At 39.5% G+C, this 21,265-nt stretch overlaps 2 protein-coding genes across 4 annotated transcripts in view; one reads left to right on the top strand and one right to left on the bottom strand.

Moving 5' to 3' along the window:
- Window positions 1-21,265, top strand: part of LOC125878864 (uncharacterized) — a 489,748-nt gene that overhangs the window by 105,645 nt on the left and 362,838 nt on the right. The gene's annotated exons all lie outside the window — the stretch shown is intronic.
- Window positions 1-21,265, bottom strand: part of septin12 (septin 12) — a 111,591-nt gene that overhangs the window by 24,450 nt on the left and 65,876 nt on the right. For 2 of the 3 annotated variants that reach the window (XM_049560187.1, XM_049560189.1), the window contains one exon: window positions 5,318-5,737. In XM_049560187.1, the coding sequence (XP_049416144.1) occupies window positions 5,318-5,737 (420 nt within the window). Of the gene's footprint in view, window positions 1-5,317; window positions 5,738-19,157; window positions 19,382-21,265 lie in introns of those variants that run through there. The other variant, XM_049560190.1, reaches the window with a different exon arrangement.

Raw genomic sequence — 21,265 nt, forward strand, 5'->3', positions numbered from 1 at the left:
GACAGGAAGAGTAACTGTTTTCTTAACATTGGATAAGCCTACAGTGGGGTATCTCCTTTATCCAATATCTCTGACACTAACTCCTTACTGGATAAGAGACATGAGATGGCCTTAAAGATGGCGGACCCCGAATGATTTCCGGGTCAAGTCAGGAGTTAGGAGTTAGCATTATACAATTAAGAGACTTGGGATGCAGCCTGGGTCTCATTCACAAAATGTGAGTAAATCTGTGAGTAGATTTGCACAATCCTTGGGACTAAAACCCTATACCACATTCATGAACACTGCGGGAAACTCCTGGAAGGAGGTAACGGATGCTGTTAACTCTGTGTCCTCTGTTGTAAGCACCATCCAAAAAGTTAAATAAAAATGGTTTAATATGAGACTTGATGCAAAAGACACATAAGCACAAATAAAAAAAACTCCACAACAGCTACATGAGGAGGCTCTTCCCAGTCACAGATGTCTGCTGCACATTGCCTGCATCATTGGAGAGACCTCTCTGTCAGGAATTATTTCTGACGGAGACAGCACCATGCCTCCACTGGAGGAGTCAACAGCAAACTAAGAAGGTAAGGTGAATAATGTGTGATATAAAGTGTTAAATACATATACATTCTGACAGCATTCACTGACAGCTTAGTGTTTGGTCAGTGACATGGGTCTCACAGTCTCGCCACTCAAACAGAAGATACATTTGTGGAGTTCTCTCTCCTGATTGAATCAAGTGGAAACTGGATGCCTTAAATTCTATGAATGCTGAAATAAATGTAAATTTCCTTCTGTGAACAGTTTACACACAAACTCCTTCTGCACAGGTTTCACGAATGAGACCCAGTGTGTGCAGAAGAACACTGAACATGAATAACATTAGATCCTGACCGATCCTGTCTGCATGGCTGGAGATTTAAACAATTAATGAAGTGACACTGCTGTGCCTTGTGTGTAAACGCTCAGTGTCTCTGCTAATGTGGAGGCGCACTTGTCTTTTCTGCTGCGATGGGATTGCTGCAGGGGATATAACTGCAATGCACACATCTCTAATACACATAATGCAAGCTGGCTCCTCAGTCTGAATGTTTTGTGCATGTATATGGGCACAATGAAAGGAGAGAAATTAAAAAGCCTGAGTCTCAGCTTGGTTTATATAAAAACCTATATATAACCTACAACCTATATATAAGCTATATTATAAACTTCTAACACACACTGTGCATTCCCACATTATCAGCAGTGGACTATCATTCTACACTGACAAAGTGTGAACTATTATTATGAGCTATTTTTAAGAACAAAAAAGAAAGAAATAGAAGGTTTCTATTCTAGGCCTTATTTCATAAGTGCTTTTTAAAAGTTAAAATTGGCAAGCAGGAACTTGCAACCCTGGCCAATGTTTACCAGTCAAAGAGACAACCTCCATACCCTGCAATAGAACACTGGTACACAAAAAAAGACTCAAAGGGAAAGACTTTATTCATGTCTACTAGAATTGATAATTCTACATTGTTTTTAATATATAAAATCTTCCTGTTACACAAACATTCTGTGTCAGATTAAGTCCATGAGTCTGAGGAGTGTGATACACGAGTTGACAATTTATGGCATGGGTGTAGTTTCCAGGGCCGTGCACAGGCTCATAGAGGGGCAGGGGCTCAAAGGCAGAAAAGGGCACTGGGTCTAGCCCAATACAGTATGTAATATAAATTGATAAAGTAGGCTACTAGTCATAAATAGCTAGCTAACAACCTAGCTGCATACCCTAGTATGTAGCGTTTTAAGTCTTTGAGCAAAGAAATTATCACCAACAGATCTGGCGGCATCTAGTGGTGAAAATAAAATGCACTTAATATAATGTTAAATATAATATTTATATAATATTTTTTGTGGAAACTAAATATAATATCATAAGTATAATAAAACAGTGCATAATACATCAGAAGTGATCATTTCTGCATTCTCCTCTATCTTAGAATGAGTTGTTTTATATACCTAGAAGCATGGGTTGAGGCATCATGGATGCCACCATGTTGTTCCAGAATCCCTATTGAAACCCTATGGGAAGAGTTGCAAAGAGATTTGGAAGACATTTTGGAATTTAGACACAGTTCTAAGAAGAAATCATACACTATTTTCTTTTCTTTTCTTTTCTTTTTTTTTTTAAATTGGTTTAAGATAAAGATTTTAACATTTAAAGGAGCAATAAGCGAAATTCATCATTTCTAGATTGAAGGAATTAAAAAATTGCTATGTGAAGAACTAGAGGTGTAATTTCATCTGGAGTATAGCATGACCTCACACACCCTCTCTCTGTGTTGATCTCCAGCCCATTGTTTACAAGCCAGTCCAGCTGCACGTTCATGTACGTTCATGTGAATCATGGCGGGCAGCCTGGTGGGCAGCGTGGTGGGCTACATTTTACAATGCTAATTGCGGAGAAGAGTAGGAACTTTAGCGTGGCAGCCAACTAGTGCTAACGCTAACGTCCCTACTCTTCTCCGTGAGCCTGGTGGGCTCTGGCAGTGGTCTACAGGCAGTGCACATCAGCAAACCTAGCAATGAAACGATTTCGCTTTTTGCCCCTTTAACATTCCTTCATCATCATTCTTCCCTCCAAATATACAAAAAATGCTTGAACTTTCTTCACTTCAAGATAAAATAAATAAAAATAACATATATATATATTTTAAAAAATAGTTAAAGATAAAGATTTTAACATTTAACATTCCTTTATCTCTCCCCTCCCTCCAAAACTACTGAAAATATTATTGGTGAAAGATTAAAAAAAACAAAAACATTTAACATCACTCTCACGATTCACAAGACACGACTGGACCGGGCTACTGGTGCTGAATCAGAATCAGAATCAGAAATACTTTATTGATCCCCGAGGGGAAATTATTTGTTACAGGTGCTCCTTGCAAGAAAGAAATTTAAACAATAGTGTTTACAAATATACAGCTAAATAAACAGGAATTATTAACAAACATAAACATATATATATATATATATATATATATATATATATATATATATGTTGTAAGCTGAACAAGATTATTTACACAAACAGAATAATGGATAATAATGCGCATCCAGTGATAAGTTTCGCTTTCCACAGAAATGCTTGTAACGTTAGATGCAGTATGGGAGGGGCATCATAACACAGGGCTTCCAATCACCAAAACATTTTGTTTCAATCAACATCTGTTCGGTAGGGCAGGGATAGCAGGCTGTGCGTGACAGGAAAAAAACAAAATGACCTACAGAAAAAGGGCACTTTTCTATGAGCGGCAAAAAGGGCAGGGGCTCAAGCACCCTTTGAGGTCTATGTGTGCACATGCTTGGTAGTTTCTATTCAAAATTCACTAGAAAATCATGTTTTCTGCACTCTTTAACATCCAGAGTAAGCTTGAAAACAACTACTTAATTAACTTCATGTTTATTTTCCTCTCAACTAACTGCTATTGTACAAATATGGTTAGTATAGCTTCAAAATTATTGCAAACTCCCACTTTCTGTGTTTCCAGGAGTAGAATGAATGTAGAATACTTACGACACTATTAGCATAACTTTGACTCATGACTGAAAAGCTGATAGGTTTGCTGGAATAATAATATATAGAACATAGAAAAATATTAAAGTAACACTTCCCATAATACTTTCAAACCAGTGGACAGAGACAACAAAAGGACCTGACACTTCGTTCAGATTCAGTTCTGCCAGCTGTGGTTTGCTTTCCTGAATCAAAACCTCAAATGCCTTCACCTGGTGATTCCAGGTTGTTCCCACAGTTTGCAATGATCTACCACCAGTTCAGATACAGAATTCACTGATATATGTGTAGAAATGTTCTCACTTCGTGCACAAAATAAGAGCAAAATTGGTGTCGGATTCATGACACAAGTACACTGGCAAATTTGGTTCTTACCACTGTGCACGTTATTGAATCAGAATCATTCTAAACTGACAGGAATGTGCCCACTATTTGCAATTAGCATACTGCAAAACCCCCATTTCTCGACTATATACATTTGCCAAGAGGTGTATCACAGAGACACAGTGAAGTTGATTCTACACAATATGAGTGAATGTCTTGGCGGTCAGAAAATGCCGATAAGTCATTTGTCACTCTCTTCAAACACGTTATGTTGCTCTCTCCTGAAGACACGGGCTGCAGTATCTTCCAGCAAGGCTAGAAAAATGCCATCTTAACAGCTGCTTGGCGGTATATCAGAATATTTTATATAGCCTTTGAATATGCACAATTTCATGGCACTAAAAATTGGTGGGAGTAGGTAGTCATTATACGCCAGGTCATTAAAAGCAATGAAAACCAAAACTGTTACATTTCATTATGAACACTGTAGCATACTCAATTGTAAGCCAGGACTGGGACACTCAGTTTTTACAGTTTAATATTTTAATTACGACGATAACTGATGTGGATGAAAGGCTGTCAACTTCATAGTTATTTAATAGATTTAGCAATGAACGTGCAAATTAACAAAATTAACACTGTTGTCTATCAAAGTCTTTTTAATGAATGCAGTTTTAATGTGAATTTAGTCAAAAGATGTGTATTCATATTTTCATCATTTATGCATACATATGGTCTGAGGCAGCTCTAAATTTGCTTGCAGAGTCCAAACAAATTCAGGTTCATACGTATTGTTTTAGCACAGATTTATGCGTATGCACTGTCTGTGAGTAAGGCCCAATCTTCTCATCATGTTCCCAATGAATAAACATCTTTTTGTGCTCTCACAATCACTGAAGGAGAATAACACACACACATGACACAACAGGTTGGTTTTGTGTTATATGTTATACGAAATAGAAGCAGGGGGTAACATCTGTGAGACTATCAGGTGGGGAAATCTATGGAGAGGAAACAGTTGCTCAACTCTGTTGTAGTGTCATATTTAAAAGTATGAGCATCCATCAGACGGGTCAGAAGACACAAACCGATCCAATATTATTTCTCTCTCTCTCTCACTCTATATGTCAGCATGAAGACTGGAAGTTTACAACCACATCAGAGTCTCATGTCCAAGTTTACCAACTGAGGTCATGGACATCACTGAAAAGATTTTTTTTTTATGTAGGTTCACTGTTTGGGGAGCAAAGAAGAAAATCAAATCAACAGGAAGTCTGTTTACTGCTCCAAATCCTTCCTGTCATTAAAACATCACACCTAAAATCTCCCTGATCAGACACACTACATGCACACGAGTACTTATAATCAGTATTCGCTAGTAAAACGTGCAATTCATTAGCATAATGATGATGAGACAAAGCAGGTGCTGTGTGTGAAACTCACCAACCACCATGATGTTGAACTCCAGGCCGGCCTTCATGGTCTTGCGCCTCATCTGGTCCAGTACTGCCTCGATGCCCACGTAGCCAAACAGGTCAGTGCCTCGGATGAAGCTCATCTGGAGGCCTTGCACTGACTGACACAGCTCCATCTTCACCTCCGCCTCCAGCTCCATCTCCACCTCTACATCTTTCTTCATTTCTCCTTCCTCCATTCCCTTCTCCTTCCCCTTGTCTCCCATCTCTGCATGGGCCTCCACACCATTCTCCTCTTTTTCTGTTGTGGAATTCTGGGTATTCATGCTGGCTGGTTGTCCTTGGCACTTGCCCTCACCTTCTTGCTCTTGTCCCATGATGCCCCTCTCCTTCTCCTCTCTCTCCTCCATTGGGCTAAGCGGGTCCGTCTCCAGCTCTCCAACAGTTTCTGCGGGTAAACAAAAAGAGAAAGGTAAGAGAGAAGTTCAGACACAGTTTCCACAGATTTGGATCTGATGGTTTGTGTTTGCATTTTCGGATTGCAGCAGCTTATAGTTGGCACGCTGCACAAATAATCAGTATCTTATACTATCGCACAACTCGGGTAGTAAAACAGTCCATCCATCTTGATCTTTGTGTCAATTCAATGATCAACAATCAGATATCATTGATGCAAAGTGAAAACATCCATCCAAATCATCTTCTTTAGGTTACACCTTTATTCTGAAATTGGCAGTTGGCAAGCGGCCAAGAGAAAGACAGTGAGGATAACGTTGTTAATTCAGGAATAAATCAGCAGCGTGGAAATATTTTTCATTGTGGAGAAATATGGGTCAACAGAAATAGCACATGCCATATGTGCACAATGCTGTTCTGAGATAAGACACAACATACCTGCCTGGACATCTCACTACACTAACTTGTCACTACAGCAACATTAGCTCCTCTGTTTCAACAATGTTAATTGTTAATCAATGTAATTTAAACCAACAATGAGTAATAAAAATAATAACATTTCATGTAATTTGTTACATGTTAAGAGTAGAGGGAAGAAAGTCCGCTAGCCACAAGGTTAATTTATGCAGTGTAAACATGCTTAAACTGATAATGGTTCACAAGCAAAAAACAATTGTTTTGTCCATGAATCTTGACAGTTATTACTAGGGGTGGGGAAAAATCGATACAGTATAGTGTTGTGATATTTTTGTGTGGCAATATCGTATCATCACACCGTGCCAAGTTTCAATTCGGTTATATAACAAACGCATCGATTATAAACCGAAAACGGTGAAATGAGATGAACAGACTGAAAACTTTATCTTATTAGATGAAACAGACGTTAACTAAGTTTTCCTTTGAGGACATAATATACAGTTGAAAAAAAGGAAATAAATTGCAATATATTGTAATATATTTTATCGCGGGGCATTGGTAGTGTAGTGGATGGTGCCGGCACCCCATGTACAGAGGCACCGCCTCGCTGTAGCGGTCGCGGGTTTGAGTCTGGCCTGCGACCTTTTGCTGCATGTCAGTCCCCACTCTCTCTCTCTCTTTCTCTCTCTCTGTCTCCCCATTTCACACACTGTCCTATCCATTAAAGGCAAAAACCCACAAAAATAGTCTTAAAAAAAAACAACTTTAATATATTTTATCGCAATACTCGGCATATCGCAACATATTTAAAATCATAATAATATTGTATTGTGACTTAAGTATTATGATAATATCTTATCGTGGATCCTCTGGTGATTTCCACCCCTACTTATTACTGAGCTGAATTTGACACCTTGTTGAATGATCTTGTTGTTAGTCTATGTTTAAGGCTGTTGGAAGAAGTTTGCCCTCAGGGCAGGGCTTTAAGCCAGATAACCCTGAATTTTTATGCAAAAGATGATGGTTTGGGTTAAATGAAAACATTTCTTCCAGAAAGCGCCCTCTGGCAAAAAGCCCTGACAGTTAACTTACCTCATGTGTTGTTTTATGTGTTAGTGGAGTCAAAGTAAACTACTACAATTATTATTTATGTGGGGTTTTTTTTAATCTATTATGGCCAAAAATAAAAAAGAAAGGGGTAGCAGCACCTTCTGTAACAGATTGTGTTAAATGGGCAGATAATATCGTGTCATATTTATCGCAGGCCCGTGAATCACATGGAATTGAAACGGTATCGTGGCAGACTTTGTAATATCTGCAAATATGATGGTGTTGTTCAAAGAATCAATATAATATCATATCATGATGAAACTGGTGATTTACATCCCTAAGTACAACAGGAAAAAAGTGCTCTATGGTGGACAAACTATGCAATGAAGAAACTGCTTCTAATTTCCCAGACCTGGTTCTGTGGGGTTGTGAAAGCATGCACTGCACCCTCAGTTTACCATTTTGTGCCTTCACATTAATTTTAATAGTAGGCGCACAGTCTGTGTGGGTGTCTCCATGCACACCTTCTATTTTGGTTTATGTACGTGCAGCAGAGCACTGTGCAAAAGGGCTAGATAAGGTTAAATATAGCCTAGATCAGCAGATGTGGTGATTATTAAATACGATCTCAGTCAGTCACAGCACTGGTCTCATAGCTCTGAAACAGATGTGCCAATTACAGATAAACATGATAACAACAGCTCAGCAAACTAAAACCTTTCCCCCGGGTTGTCTAGTGTGTTGAGAGCATCACAATATAAACACAAATTACCACAAATCTGCACCCAAAGACAGCTGAAGTATGATTTTCTCATCCGGTAGTTATTATAATAATAAAAGAAAAATAAAGAAATTGATTTGCTGAAACTGTTTATATAATTGTATTGGACTAACGCTATTTTAACAATAATTCTAATCTACCTCACTTCATACACGGTCACATAGTTTAGTAATTAATGTTACACAACGGCATTCACACTGCAGTGTATTTCAAGAATAAAACATGATATGTCATTTTCCTAAAAATGAAGTTGGAAAAGAGTCTGTGATGAGCCCTGGTAACCGGACGTCTCCTTCATAACTAGAATTACTGCCTCGCATTTGTATGCCTCTGTGAAGCACAGAATATATATATACAATCAGCAAAGTTTCAAGGTGGGCACCCAAGATTAGTGTCACCAATTCAGCAGTTTGCAAATCATTATGATGACACAGTGAAGCTGACCTTTTGGACATAAAGCATCATCACTTCATTCACAGGCACCATCACCATCATCATCATCATCATTAAAACTAGCATATGAATTTCTGAGTTATTGCCAAAAACATGTTTTATTAGGTCAGTGTGACCTTGACCTTTGACTAACAAATTCTAATCATTTCATCCTTGAGTCCAAGTGGATGTTTGTGCCAAATTAAGAGAAATTCTCACAAGGTGTTCTTGAAATACCATGTTCACGAGAATGTTATGGAGGAAGTCACAGTGACCTTGACCTTTGACCACCAAAATCTGTGGACCAGTGCCAAATTTGAAGAAATTCCCTCAAGGTGTTCTTGAGATATCGCCTTCACAAGAATGGACGGCTGGACATCCCAAAAATATAATGCCTCCAGCCACAGCTATCTCTGGCATGGAGGAATAAAAAAAAGCAGAATATCGAATCATAACCGACTCGTTTGATGTGTGTAGAGGTCTGTATGGTTATACTGTAGAAGCCTGAAGATGTTTTCAGGCAATAAAATGAAGGTTAACACACTCTGGGGGGATCATACCCTCCAAAAATACATGTATGTGACTTGTGGAAATACAATTCACCAGACACTTAAAGTGTTGAATTGAATCTTGAATGTAATAGATTTGTAGCCCTCACTCAAGATCTCCTGCTTCAACCAACAACCGTGAACACAATAGCTGTGTGCATGGCTCACAAGTTTGTGCCAAAGCTGATGGTCCTGTCTGTATCACCCGTGCTCCACGCACAGATCTCTGATCTACACAAGCTGAATGGCCATATATCTGCACAAGTAAAATTCTGTTTCAAATGCAGCATTGCCAATGCATGTGTTAAACATAAACCAGTGCATTACTGCTGTTGTTGATACACACACACATATATATATATATATATATATATATATATATATATATATATATACATATGAGTACCCAGCTGATGTCAGTTTAACTGCATGGAGGATGAACTTCACTCAGTGACTTGCCTTTTGGAAAAATGGGTCTGTAGTTGTGATCTATGTCCTGTGTCTGTGGGTGTTCTGGGTTTTACTGTATATCCAACATGTAGCCTCTGGCAAATACTGAAAATACAAAGAACTGTATTGTAAGAAGAACTACTTGTTTGTTTTTGCAAAACAAGCTTGAAGTGGGCTTTGTGCCAGGTGCACTGTCACCTTGGAATCATAAGGTTTGAGCAGACATTTTTGTCAAAATTGACTTATTCATATATTCTTACTCTGTGAAAACTTCATAACAGGAGTGGTTATTTTTAATTCAAATGCATATTTTATTTACTTTTTTTTAGAGATCAAAAAGGTTCTTTCTCAAAAAACAAACTCCGAAGGTTCTACTTGTGAGCCAATCAGCATTTCGAAAGCAAAAAAGAGGATCCATCAGGTTCAGCTTCTCTGTTATGTCACTGCACTGCTCAGGGCTGATCTAAAACAAAATCTGATACTGCCTTCATACTGACCTGCTACACTTACTTGTTGAGACAATTCCTTTAGTAGCTGAACCCAACACACATTTTATTTACCAGTAGTAAGACAGACTTGTAGAGAGAATATCTGGAATATCCTTAAAATCTACCTATCCCACTTTGTGTATAATACAGTCCTGGTGGGGTCGCAACAGTATGAGTTTTTCACGGTACAATAGCCGTCTTACAAAATATCAGATTTCATGGTATCACGGAATTAATATTATCATTACTATCTGTCAGAATGACACTTGAAGGAATTAAAACCGAAGGGTTATTTGGTTAAACAAACATTTTATTATGATAGTTGACATTTGAAACATTTTTTTTAAAATATGTGTAAAAAGTTTCCCTTTTGAAAATAACTAAGATAAAGTTGAAAGTTTCATTCCAGTTGCATTTCCTTCTTCAATATTGTAGATATGCAAATGTCCATGGTATGATAACTGTCAATTTTAATATCACGGTATACCTTAAAATAGGTGCAACCTATATAACCTATAACCCTAAGTCCTGGTTAGATGTATTAAAGTAGCTGCTTGCTGTCTGACCCCAAGAGAACTTAAACTAATAGTTCTTGAAAAAATGTGTTTAATAACCAACCATATTCCTACCTAAAACTGACCAACACACTGGACAAAATATGCATCAATGACCTTTACTTAACCCTTTGAAACCTGAGCAAATTGGCTTGGTTTCTTTCAAGAACATGGGAAGAAGGCAATGAGCAACAAAAGAAGAAATGACCCAAAAAATTAGCAAGGATTTAGTAAAGAGAGCAAATTAATAACATTAAAATTAGTAGAAAAAAGAAAGTTAAAGACAAACAACCAAACAAGGAAATGATCTGGAAAAAGAGCTTAGAAATTCCAATTCTGTCTCATAACTTCAAATATATAATGATTATAATTATAAATATAGTTTTTCCCTATTTTTTTTTTCTTTTTTTCATTGCATTTTTTTAAAAAAAAAAATCTAAATCTATTAATTTTTTGAAATTCAAGGAACATTTCTTACCAAGTTTCTCATTGCCTTTCCCCCCCAGAAACAGCACCAATTTGCTCAGGGTTCAAAGGTTTAAATACTTGGGAAAGGTGTCTGAAAGCAGCACAAGAAAAGTGATGTTGCTCCAGGTTTCAAATGGTTAACCTGCAACGTTTTTTTGAATAAGAACAAGCATTGCAGGTTTGATTTGTCACTCACACACACATACGCACGCTCACCCACAGGTGACAAAGAACTATATGGTTCTCAAAGGCTAACACAACCATGTTCACACACACAAGCACACACACTTTGTAGGAATTAGCTGATCTATATGTGACTGAAGTCTATCCTTCTCTTATCTGTGTGTGTAGTCTGGTCTGTGCTGTAAGAGGATTGGCTGGCACTGACAATCCCCCTGAGAACTTGTTGATGTGTGTGTGTGTGTGTGTGTGTGTGTGTGTGTGTGTGTGTGTGTTGGATACTCTCAAATGCAATTATAACAGTCATTTGAAACCAGCATGACAGAAGGATGTTTGCGTGTGTGTGTGTGTGTGTGTGTGTGTGTGTGTGTGCTTTTGCATGACTCGACAAGTTGTACCATTTTACTGAACCTTGCTCTCATAGCGCATGCACACACAAACACACACACACACACATAGGGAAGCTGTTGGTTAGTGTTAGTCCATATAATTTAATCAGCTATAAATATCCAACTGTACAACCATTGGAACAGAAACAGAACTAATCCCCATGAGTCAGGACAGAGAAGGGCAGAGTAACAGACAACACACACACACACACACACACACACACACACACACACACACATCTTTTTTTTGTTTTTTTTTTGTTTTTTACATCAGTAAAGTTCACACTCCACTAAAGCGTGTTTTACTATTAAATATAGTATGAATAAAGCGCTGATGGAAAAATATTTCTTTATTAATGAGGCAGGGAGAGTCGAACAAAAAGATATAATGTGTTGCATTATGGGAAATGTAGGATTTAGAGCTTGACTTCTAGGAACTAAAAGCCAAACTATCTTGGCATCTACAACATATATTTTTACCATTATATTATTAACATGTCGCCTATAAATCACCAGACTTTAAGAAGGTGCAATGCTGAATCACCCCTTTACATGGACATGTATCACAAACATTGAGCCAAATGTGGAGAACATTTTGGAGGACAGAGCTGTTTAGATGAATACCTTGATGAATTCCTAAACTGGTCTGGATCATCATCACTTAATTTCATTAATTTTCCGTAACTGCTGTTGGGGGTTGTGGGGAGCTGGGAGCCTACACCACCTCAGGGTTTGAACCTGGGGTGGGGGATGCCACAAAAAAAACAAACAAACAAAAAAAAACATACCCATATGGTTAATTTGCTAGTAACTAACATTGATCTGTAACTGCGCAGTCAGTAGAAGAAAATGTTGCAATTATACATTTCTGCAAACTACAAATGTGTTACATTTGCATGTTTCATATGTATAATGTTGTTAAGGACACATGGTAGGCCTACATGAGCAAACTTGTTATCCGGAAGTGGAAGGGATGGTGGATGGCTTGACTCCTAGGTGAGACATCTGTCAAGCTGTTTTGAGATTATGGTTGTTTTGTAGTGACCTGTTCCTGTTTTTCCAGTGGGGATGCTGCCATAGTAAAAGGTTATTTTTTTACTGAGTTGTCACTGCTTTTGCAGCGGGGACTGTGTCACCAAACTGGGGATTTAAACCACAACATGATCTTTTCCTAACCATACCAAAGTGGGTTTTGTGCCTAGAGCTAACCATGTTATCCACATTGCTGTTGATATGTCAAGTTTAAACATATTTACGAAATAATAACGTACAAATGTAACATACCTGTGATTTGCAGAAATGTAAAATGCCTACATTTTCTGGTGATTGGTTTGAACTGTAAATATGCAAAGACACAAGCACAGAAAATAATGTAGAGAAAGAGACATGTTAAAAAGGCAAAGCAACCCCTGGGGTTAGTGGTTACGAGAGATGCATGTGAAAAGCAAACAGTATGTCCAACCTCAGGAGAAAGACACTATTAGAACACCAGGCAGCGTTTGCTCAGGGAGGCAAAAATACAAATGAAAGGCCAGAGAGAGAATAACAGATGGAGACTATCTGGCTTTTCTTTCTCATCCCAGACTGTTTTTACACTGGCACAAATATTCACATATGGCAGTAATGCATTAATAAGTTACTGTAGGCTTTATCACGAACATGTAAAAGTTTGTAATATTGTGGGTAATGTCAAGAACCGTGTCAGAGAGTAAGTGAGAACACACACCACCATGTCCACCTCCTCCTCTAATGGATAAAGTGATTTAAAATAATTCATCTTTGTCACACAAGGGGAATTTAGAAGAAGCCAAGTTGAATATTATCAAAATGTTATCAGAAGCAATTTTTGTTTGTAGTTTTCCTTGTTCAAATAAAAAATGATGTTTTTACACACAAAAGCCAAAAGCCAAAAAAATCTGTCCATCTTGGATATGTCAATATACTTTCTAAATAAAACTAGTATACAACACTGCTGAAAAAAATGGCACTGAATTTTTAAAAAAATATATATGGTAGAATTTACATACAGTAATCCAAGTATGTAACATACATTTGTTAAGTAATTAATATTAAAGGAAAAATATACAGTGTCTGAAATGACAACTAAACAGTTCAGTTTGGTACGCTTTTTTTCTGTTTCCACTGTGGAAGGTTGTGGATGGTACCAATGGAACTGTTCCTTACAGTCCCCATTTTTGGTTACTCCTCTGTTGGGGTACCTAGCACACAGATACTACAAGGTGAAGCTAGAGACACTGCAGTCTGTTGACTGGTCTATAATGGATGGTCACTCTTGCTCAGGGCTGAGTTGTGGCTGGCTTTATGTGACCTCTGTTGAGAACGAGGAGAGTTTTACATATTAGTACACTGTAACTATAAAATGAAAGGATGTTTTGCTGCCTCTCGCAGCAGCTGGAGTTGGATAAAAAATTATTTAATTCACTAGGTCGACTGCCGGCGACTTTTAAGGGGGGGCATTAATTTGTAATGTTTCTCAATGCATGAGTTGAAGATGTGGAACCATTAGCCTTAGAAGGACTAAATGCACAAACACACTATTTTTAAATATCCCATCAAGAGAGACTCTCACTGCACAGCCTGTTCTATTTTGTTCTCAATATGTCAGTGTGCATCCCCGTTCTGTGGACAATAAACAAGAGGCACACTTCCCTCTGTGTCACTGGTGATAAGGAAATACAGCAAGTGCTTGATGAAGCAGTGAGTGACAATAACCCCGCCCACAGTTAAGAGTACTGTTTGTGGTGGAAGCAGACCTGAGGTCTAAGTACCATGTTCTGAAGGTACCATAGCAAAAGTGTTTGGTGGAAATGGGGCTATAGGCTCTGCATAGACGTAAACCCTATGTAGACCACACCCTAGCCTGATGTGTAGCTGCGCCTTCCCAGAAATATAACTGGACGTCGTGGCGACACAGACCTCCTGGTTTTTTTCCTGAGTGGAAACAAATATTATATTCGCTTTTATTTCACACATAAGAAACAATTCATTGTTAAGACAAAAAAGCCTGCGCAAAATAACATTAAAATAACAAACTTTACTGCACTTCACAGAGAGTCAACACCACCAACTAGAATTTTGAAGGTGTCATTGCAGAGTGACCCATGCTTATGTGAACGCAAGCTACTTCTGAAGGCTACTCCATAGGCTCTGCATAGAGCCTTTGCACAACTATAAATCTATAAAAAATGGGAGGTGGTTTCCAGAGACATTCAACCATCCGACAAGCACTTGGTATGAAAATATAATACTAGCGCCTTAAGTCTTATTCCATGTTTTTCTTGCTATTTCTTCTAACACTTGCAGTAGCAATAATCCAATTTCCCCAGAGGGTGTCAACAACACCCTCTGTACATTTACATGTACAGTAATGTCGGGGGGCTTGTTAGTATTGGACCTTTTTCCAGGTGGATTAGACCAAACAGACCAAACAATCGTCAAACAAGTTAACTACAGTTAGGTAGCAGCAAGCTGGTGCTAACACAGCATGCACTGTGTCTCCTTTTCGGTCCAAAAATGCATGGCCCCAGATGAAGATTTCTCCATGTTGTTACTAGCTTCTTCTTCTGTTACGCATTTGATGATATTCAACTCCTAGGTCAAAGCCCGGGGCGGAAACTGTGGAGCACGTGCAGAGTGCCTAGGCCAGTTTGGGTCTGATTGACTGTACACATGCGTGAACAATTCATCGTCCAATCTCATTATCTGGGTGTGTTATTCCAACTTTGAGAAATTCAATTTTGTATGATTTCAATTGGACTAACCTGTTAACATGTATTTTAAATGTCCGATTTTAGTCTAACTAACACAATAAACTGATTTTCTCTAATGTCATTTAGACATACTGACTGATTGTGAATGAGAAGGCTGTTGCACTGATCCACACAGAACTGCACTGAAAACCAGCATACTTCAGCAAAAATCACATCCATACCATGTGACTGCAGAGGGGACAAATGATGCAATCTCATAATATAACATGTTTTAACCTGTAGTCCTCAGTGTTTCCCAAACACCATCTTGTGTGTATGTACTTGCCTAAACAATGTCATGACAAAGATCAGCTGATGACAAAGAAGCAGTTCATCAACAGTACCAAGCAGTTACGGCCCCGCCCACTGTGTTCTTTAAAGGTGTTAATGCTCTCATGAATACCTCATGAATACGCCTGAACCTGGGGTTGGTTTAATAGAAAGGGGCAGGGGGAGGCAAACAGCCATCCCATGTTGAAACATTTGGGCTGAGAGAGTGATTGACCTCTTGAGACAATTGACAAAATGTTTGCATTTTCCAAATGGTGTGAAGACTCAGTGGTATATCACCTATCATGACACCACACTGGGATTACATTAGCAGACTGATTGGGTTTAATACTTTATTGGTTTAACAGTGTTTCCAGAGGAATCTTTTAATTGACTGCAATGTTAATGCATTGCCCCGATCAAGACAACCCTCAGATTCTGATAGAGAAACTATCCCTATTTAAAAGCATGATTGGATCCAAAGTAATGATAACACTACTGAGCATGAGCATGGGTGACACATTACATCCTGTCATTCTGTTCCTGTCTGAATGAGTGTTTAGTCAGAATCCTTACCACAATGTGCCCTAGCTAAACTCACTCAGGTCTTGCCACCAACAGACCATGATAGCTTCGGTGTCTACTCTGCTCAAGATCCCTGGCCTTTTTAGTCATGCTCGGCTTAAAAGGTTTGTTTGAATTCAACTATTTTGTACAACACGTTGCCAAACAAGGCAGAAGTCGAGGGATGGGTGAGATGTGATGATCTGTGCAAATAAAGATATGGTACATACTTTCTTACAGTCTCCCCTCAGTCTCACCGTTTCAGAGAAAATTTAACCTCTGCTTATCAATAAGCGCATGTCTGACAAATTGTCTTCCAAAAAGTTTTAAAAAACTGTCACCCGACACATTGTTGGTGTGATGTGCACTCAGAACAGGGGTTTAAGATGCTTTTAGACAATCTGAAAAGCACTTTGTTAAAAGCAGACTGAAGCCTTTAGTCAGACTCTCTACCATGACATGCCCAAGCTAAGCCCAGCTCCCTCAAGCCTTGTCAATGACAGACCATGATAGCCACGCCAAGTGAGTTTCCCCAGGGCTTTTAAGTCCCACTCAGCATGACCTGACACTCAGCCTGAACTTACCACACATGATGAGTCATGATTAACAGCAGTATGTGACGAGTTCAAAGGAGGTAGAGCATTTAACAAAAAACAAAGAGTTCGAGTTTAGAATGAGAAAAAAAGTCTGAAGTAGACAAATTTAGTTCTGAGCTGGCAGAAGCTCACACCAATAAATTTTGAGGTGAACCTGCTAAGGTATGAAGCATGAATCTACATATCCACACGTATTTAGTGGCACAGCTTACCCTGTGTTCACACAGATACAAAGTAGCAGGGAGTCTCTGACCTCTCAAAAATCTGTGTGTGTGAGTTGTGTTCAGCATGTAATTTACACATGCCTCATTTCTACTGCATGGTTCCACTTGACTCTCAGCGGATTGCCACAGCAAAGGCCCATGAAACTGCCGTATCATCATCTTCAACATGAAACTCGCTGAATCATGGGCTACAAAACAGAGGAACGTGTGCACCTCGTCAATTGCACAGTAGTGTCCATAGTGTATAGTGTAGTGTATGACATGCAAATTTACATTTCCTTGGATAGCAAAGGCATGACCCATCGACTCTACCTCTGATTGGCAAGTGCTCGTTGGCCTTGTTGATTGGGTTGGTTTGGTTTAGGCAGGAGGAGCGTGACTGGTTAGGGTTAGGGTAAGAATGTCTGGGTAAGCCACTCAGAAACAGAATAAGGTAGAGTTGGGCAGGTCATGTTTTTGCAATCCTAGGAAACGCCAATTACTGCATAGTTTTGCGAGCAGCCTTTTTTAAAATCTGGGTAGAGAGAATAAAGAAATTGCAGTGGATATTGACAGCACCATGGCTATTTCAAAATGGCAGGTTTGTGTCCTGTCTTGCCCATGTGACGATTCTAATGACAGTTCTCTTCGGACAGTCAGGCTTGGTTAACCCCTCAGCTCACTTGGAACCTTGACCATGATGGAACCAAAAAAGGTGCCAGGTACTATCTACAACTTTTGTTGATGTAAAACCAGGAAAAAAAAAAGTCATGCTCAGTGGAGGTGGGCTGTACCATGCAATATCACCATTACTCTGTTCAGACTGAACTGCTGTTTTGTAACGTAGCCGCCACACTAAATGTGACAAAACAGCTCATTTCCAGTTGTATAGTTTGTTTCTTGAGTGCAGAATAGTTGTATTTGTGGCCTGTTTTTAACATGGTGTGCGTTGCTGAAACTGTTTAAATACGTTACATTCAAAACAGTCAAAACAAGCAGGTTTAGCCCTCACCCAATTGTAGTTCGCATTGCGTCAGAGGACATTAACATGAAGTTGAGTTTCTCTCATCTTTACCCTGTAGTGCCACTGGATGCCTTTAAAATCTCTGTAGCTCAGTGGATGCTGGTTCCCGTTCCAGCTTTTGACTCTGTATGAGTGAATGGCACGTTAAAGTGAAGTCCCCCACTTCATCTAAACAAGAACAGGGATTCACTTATATAAAAACAACGAACAGCACAACTTCTGAATCGAACTACAACAATCTAAATTTACTCCTGGCACAATGTTTATGGCCTCAATCAACACAGTTGACAGTTGACAGGACACAGTCAGAGATAAAAATAAAATCACCTTCATGATCAATGAAGAATTTTGGCTGATAATCATATGTATAATCAAACATATAACATGCACAGAATCGCTGTCTTGTATGAAGTCACTGTTCAGACTTTTGCATCTTTTTGTACAGTGACATCTCTCAGGGTGCAACTCCTTTGACCCAAACAAAGATTGCCACCACTTTTTAAATAATATTCTTATAATCTTTGGGCTTGGGGGAAAGGTATCTTCAAGTCAAAAGGCTTACATAGTCATGAGTCATTGATGTTAAAGTCCAAGTAAAGTTGCAAGGTTTTTTTTTTGATTTTGTCAAGTTGAGTCTAAAGTCAAATTTATGACTCACGTCTGACTTGAACCCAAGTCTGTTACTAGTTAATATATGAGAAAAGTGTACATGTGAAATAAAAAAAAACAAACAAATAAGAGCCTTCTAGGAAAAAATGACAGTAGTTAAGCTTGGTAGATAGTATAACAATGCATAAATGAATAAAAAATCCTGAATATGTAACACATAAATACTGATCATCATTTAGTATACTGCTGCACAGTTCAGTGAGTGGTAAATGGAAATGGAAATTAAGGGAAGCATTTAGTTGAAAATGTGCGTGGTATTCAAACAAACACTACAGCGGCTAGTTTGTACATGTGTTTTAAAACTTTAACAAAGCAGAAGTTACTGAACTTCTTAAGTCTTGCAGGCCACACTGCACTTTAGTTTCAAGCAACATCACTGACGCTTGTGATCTGTTTGATTCAGCAGTTAGTAAGAGGCCAGCCAAGGCCTAAAAACCCTCCCACCCCCATCCTGACCGCCAAAGTGGACCAGTCCTGTCAGCTTTCATTGTTAGCCCAGGACACTGAGCATACCCCACTGATATCCACGGGGGATGAAAGACACACAAAAAAATCCTACCTTCTCTCATTCACCAAAGCCAGATGTGTGACTCCCTGGTTGGCGGTGAAGAACTCTTAGAAAAAACTAGGATGGAGGAACTGTCTCTGCTTTCTAAACTCCTCTTCCTGCAAAGTTAGTCCGCCTCAGTAGTGATGGTCCTGCACTTTCTCTGTCACAATTCTTTTCCCTCTCTTACCGCCTCTCTCCCTCTCCCTCTCTTTGGTTCTCCCCGATGTCAGGAGGAGTGTAGGGAGTGAAGAAAGGGTGAGAGACAGGAGGAGAGAGAGAGAGAGGGGCTGTTGGTGGCTAAAAGCAGCTCCAGGATCCATTCACATGCAAATGGACCAAGAAGCTTCCACTAATCCCTGAGAGGAGAAGGACTACGCCTCCCCACTCTCCCCCCCCCCCACTCCTCCTCATCCTCCTCCTCCCCCTCCCCCTCCCCCTCCCCCGTCAAAATCATTTATCCAGCCGAGGCTGAGTTGTCAGTCGGTGTGGGATGGAGGTGCAGGGCACTTCCAAGTGGCTCTGTAACTGCCCGATAAAACCAATTAGCTGAATTCAACTGCGATTTCTTAAAGAGACATCATTAGACTGCCTCCCACAAGTTCACTCTTCCTGCCTTCTAATTGAATCACTTTCTTCTCTCTTTTTATCTCCACCTTTTTCAAGCTCTAAATTTTCCCTTTCAACATTTTCGGTTTTGGTTTAAGTACTGAAATCTTTAAACAGTGTCATCTTATTGTCAGTCTGTTGAGAAAAAAGTTGCTAAGTTCATCTGAGGCAAGTTCAGCTGTTACTCAACACTCACAGCCCTGGGCTTTGCCTCTCAGGCAATATACAGACAGTCCTACCCATCTGATGTTGGGACAGTATGGAGCCTGAGAAGAAGACCTGCAGACCAGAGTTGCCAAGTCTGCTTATTATAAGCAACATTTGGCATTTTATTTTGTAAATTTTCATACAAATATTGGTAGTTACGGGCTGCATTTCTTGTAGTAGTCTTGTAGTGTAGTTGCTTATTTGACTTGCTTCTTACAGTACAGGCCAAAAGTTTGGACACATCTTCTCATTCAATGCATTTTCTTTATTTTCATGACTATTTACATTGTAGACTCTCACTGAAGGCATCAAAACTATGAATGAACACATGTGGAGTTATGTACTTAACAAAAAAAGGTGAAATAACTGAAAACATGTTTTATATTCTAGTTTCTTCAAAATAGCCACCCTTTGCTCTGATTACTGCTTTGCACACTCTTGGCATTCTCTCCATGAGCTTCAAGAGGTAGTCACCTGAAATGGTTTTCCAACAGTCTTGAAGGAGTTCCCAGAGGTGTTTAGCACTTGTTGGCCCCTTTGCCTTCACTCTGCGGTCCAGCTCACCCCAAACCATCTCGATTGGGTTCAGGTCCGGTGACTGTGGAGGCCAGGTCATCTGCCGCAGCACTCCATCACTCTCCTTCTTGGTCAAATAGCCCTTACACAGCCTGGAGGTGTGTTTGGGGTCATTGTCCTGTTGAAAAATAAATGATCGTCCAACTAAGCAAAACTGGATGGGATGGCATGTCGCTGCAGGATGCTGTGGTAGCCATGCTGGTTCAGTGTGCCTTCAATTTTGAATAAATCCCCAACAGTGTCACCAGCAAAACACCCCCACACCATCACACCTCCTCCTCCATGCTTCACAGTGGGAACCAGGCATGTGGAATCCATCCGTTCACCTTTTCTGCGTCTCACAAAGACACGGCGGTTGGAACCAAAGATCTCAAATTTGGACTCATCAGACCAAAGCACAGATTTCCACTGGTCTAATGTCCATTCCTTGTGTTTCTTGGCCCAAACAAATCTCTTCTGCTTGTTGCCTCTCCTTAGCAGTGGTTTCCTAGCAGCTATTTGACCATGAAGGCCTGATTCGCGCAGTCTCCTCTTAACAGTTGTTCTAGAGATGGGTCTGCTGCTAGAACTCTGTGTGGCATTCATCTGCTCTCTGATCTGAGCTGCTGTTAACTTGCGATTTCTGAGGCTGGTGACTCGGATGAACTTATCCTCAGAAGCAGAGGTGACTCTTGGTCTTCCTTTCCTGGGTCCGTCCTCATGTGTGCCAGTTTCGTTGTAGCGCTTGA

Source organism: Epinephelus fuscoguttatus, linkage group LG19, assembly GCF_011397635.1.
Source record: "Epinephelus fuscoguttatus linkage group LG19, E.fuscoguttatus.final_Chr_v1".
In the NCBI taxonomy this organism is placed as follows: domain Eukaryota; kingdom Metazoa; phylum Chordata; class Actinopteri; order Perciformes; family Serranidae; genus Epinephelus; species Epinephelus fuscoguttatus.